This window comes from Labrus bergylta, chromosome 11 (genome assembly GCF_963930695.1).
Source record: "Labrus bergylta chromosome 11, fLabBer1.1, whole genome shotgun sequence".
Taxonomy (NCBI): Eukaryota; Metazoa; Chordata; class Actinopteri; order Labriformes; family Labridae; genus Labrus; species Labrus bergylta.
In genome coordinates, this window is record NC_089205.1 from 22,045,196 (window position 1) to 22,046,686 (window position 1,491).

At 41.5% G+C, this 1,491-nt stretch overlaps 1 protein-coding gene across 1 annotated transcript in view; it reads right to left on the reverse strand.

Moving 5' to 3' along the window:
* The window catches only part of si:ch211-105f12.2 (RIMS-binding protein 2-like), a 2,477-nt gene extending 986 nt beyond the window's left edge, over positions 1 to 1,491 (reverse strand). Inside the window, exons 1-3 of the mRNA XM_065960663.1 lie at positions 1,047 to 1,491; positions 564 to 720; positions 1 to 77 (exon numbers count right to left, since the gene is read on the reverse strand). The exon at positions 1 to 77 is cut by the window's left edge and continues 42 nt beyond it. Of these exons, the coding sequence (XP_065816735.1) occupies positions 1 to 77; positions 564 to 720; positions 1,047 to 1,268 (456 nt within the window). The 5' untranslated portion in view covers positions 1,269 to 1,491. The remainder of the gene's footprint in view (positions 78 to 563; positions 721 to 1,046) is intronic.

Consider the following 1,491-nt stretch of genomic DNA (forward strand, 5'->3'; position numbering starts at 1 on the left):
GAATAAGGCCACCATGCGTCGAACGATCGCATCATCAGGGATACTGGAGGTGTCGCTCAGAGCTGGTGTATACATACCTGTGGACAAAAAAGGCTTTCATTTACAGTGTGTTTGTAGTCTTATTTCTATATTTATTGATCTCAAATTAGTGTAAATTAACCTTCTTAAGTTACGGATTCTATTTTATCCTCATTTTGGCATACTTGTACTTTTTTAATTGAGTGGGTTTTACATCCTCTGTTATTTGTTTCTCTCTCCATCCTTGTTTTAATGTTCATTCTTCCTGTTTTCATGTGCATTCATTTCATCATTGTAAAGCCCTTTAAGCTGTATTTCCTATAGGTTTGATCCAAATAAATTTAATTCAGATTTCAAGATTTGTGTTTGACTTTTCTTTTACACTACATACTCCATGCATTCAGCCAGTCAAATATGATCTCTGAGCCTTTTCCCCCTTCAGGTTTAGAAAACATTTTTTAAGCTGATTTTCAGGGATATACTCTGTATATGAACTCTAGTGTTTGTTTAAAGCACAGTGTCCTGCAGAAACAGAGGGTTTGTACCTGTGCGTTCCACGGGCAGGAACCCCTGCTGCAGGAGTAGATGCTTCAGGTACTCGTCGTCGACGGGGATTTCAGTCACCATGTTGCTTGGCACGTAGCCACAGAGACCACCGGACTCACCGTGATAAAAGCCATCACAGTCTTTGTCTCCCCTCACCTGTGTGTTTTGGGAAAACAAACCCATGAGTGAGAAGGCACGTTGCAGCCGTCTCTCAGTGTCAGTGAAAAGGCGGCAAATCACATCAAGCGGTTAAAAAAGGGGGACAGGAAATTAATAAAAAACCTCAGCTCTTCTACACAGTTGGCTGGCCTGATTCATGTACAAACAGGAAATGATCTTTCATAGAGTTTTTATATGAGATATACATAATAATGCACTTCAAGAGCATCATAATACACTGTAAATCATTTTCCTGCTTCAATCTTGTATGCTATAAATAAATAAAAATAAAATAAAAGCCTTCACATGTTTGTTTTTTTTACCTTGATTATCTGGCCTGGTACAAACGGCAGCTCTTCAGCAGCTGTCTCATAGTTGGGCGACATGGCGGCAGGGTTGTATGGATACAGTGCTACAAAGAGTCGGACAGTAGGTATAGACACCTGACTCGCAGTCTCAAGTTCCCATTCTCTGAGCTCCTCCGGGGTAGCAATCCTCACTTCATTTGGATATATCAAAACATCTAACTGCAGACTTGTCTCCATTTACAGCAGCAGCAGCAGCAGCAGCAGCAGCAGTTAGCGTCCACTCCTTGAGCATGCACTTGGCAGACAGATGGTTGCTGTAGACTGCAGACCTGTCCCGTCCTTTATCCTAATTTAAAGTAACTAAGCTAAGCAGAAGGAGCGCTAATCCTCTTTGAAGGCAGAAGAACGATTCATTCGTTTAGCACTGCTTGTTGCTCGGTGAGACTCTGCAGTAATGAAT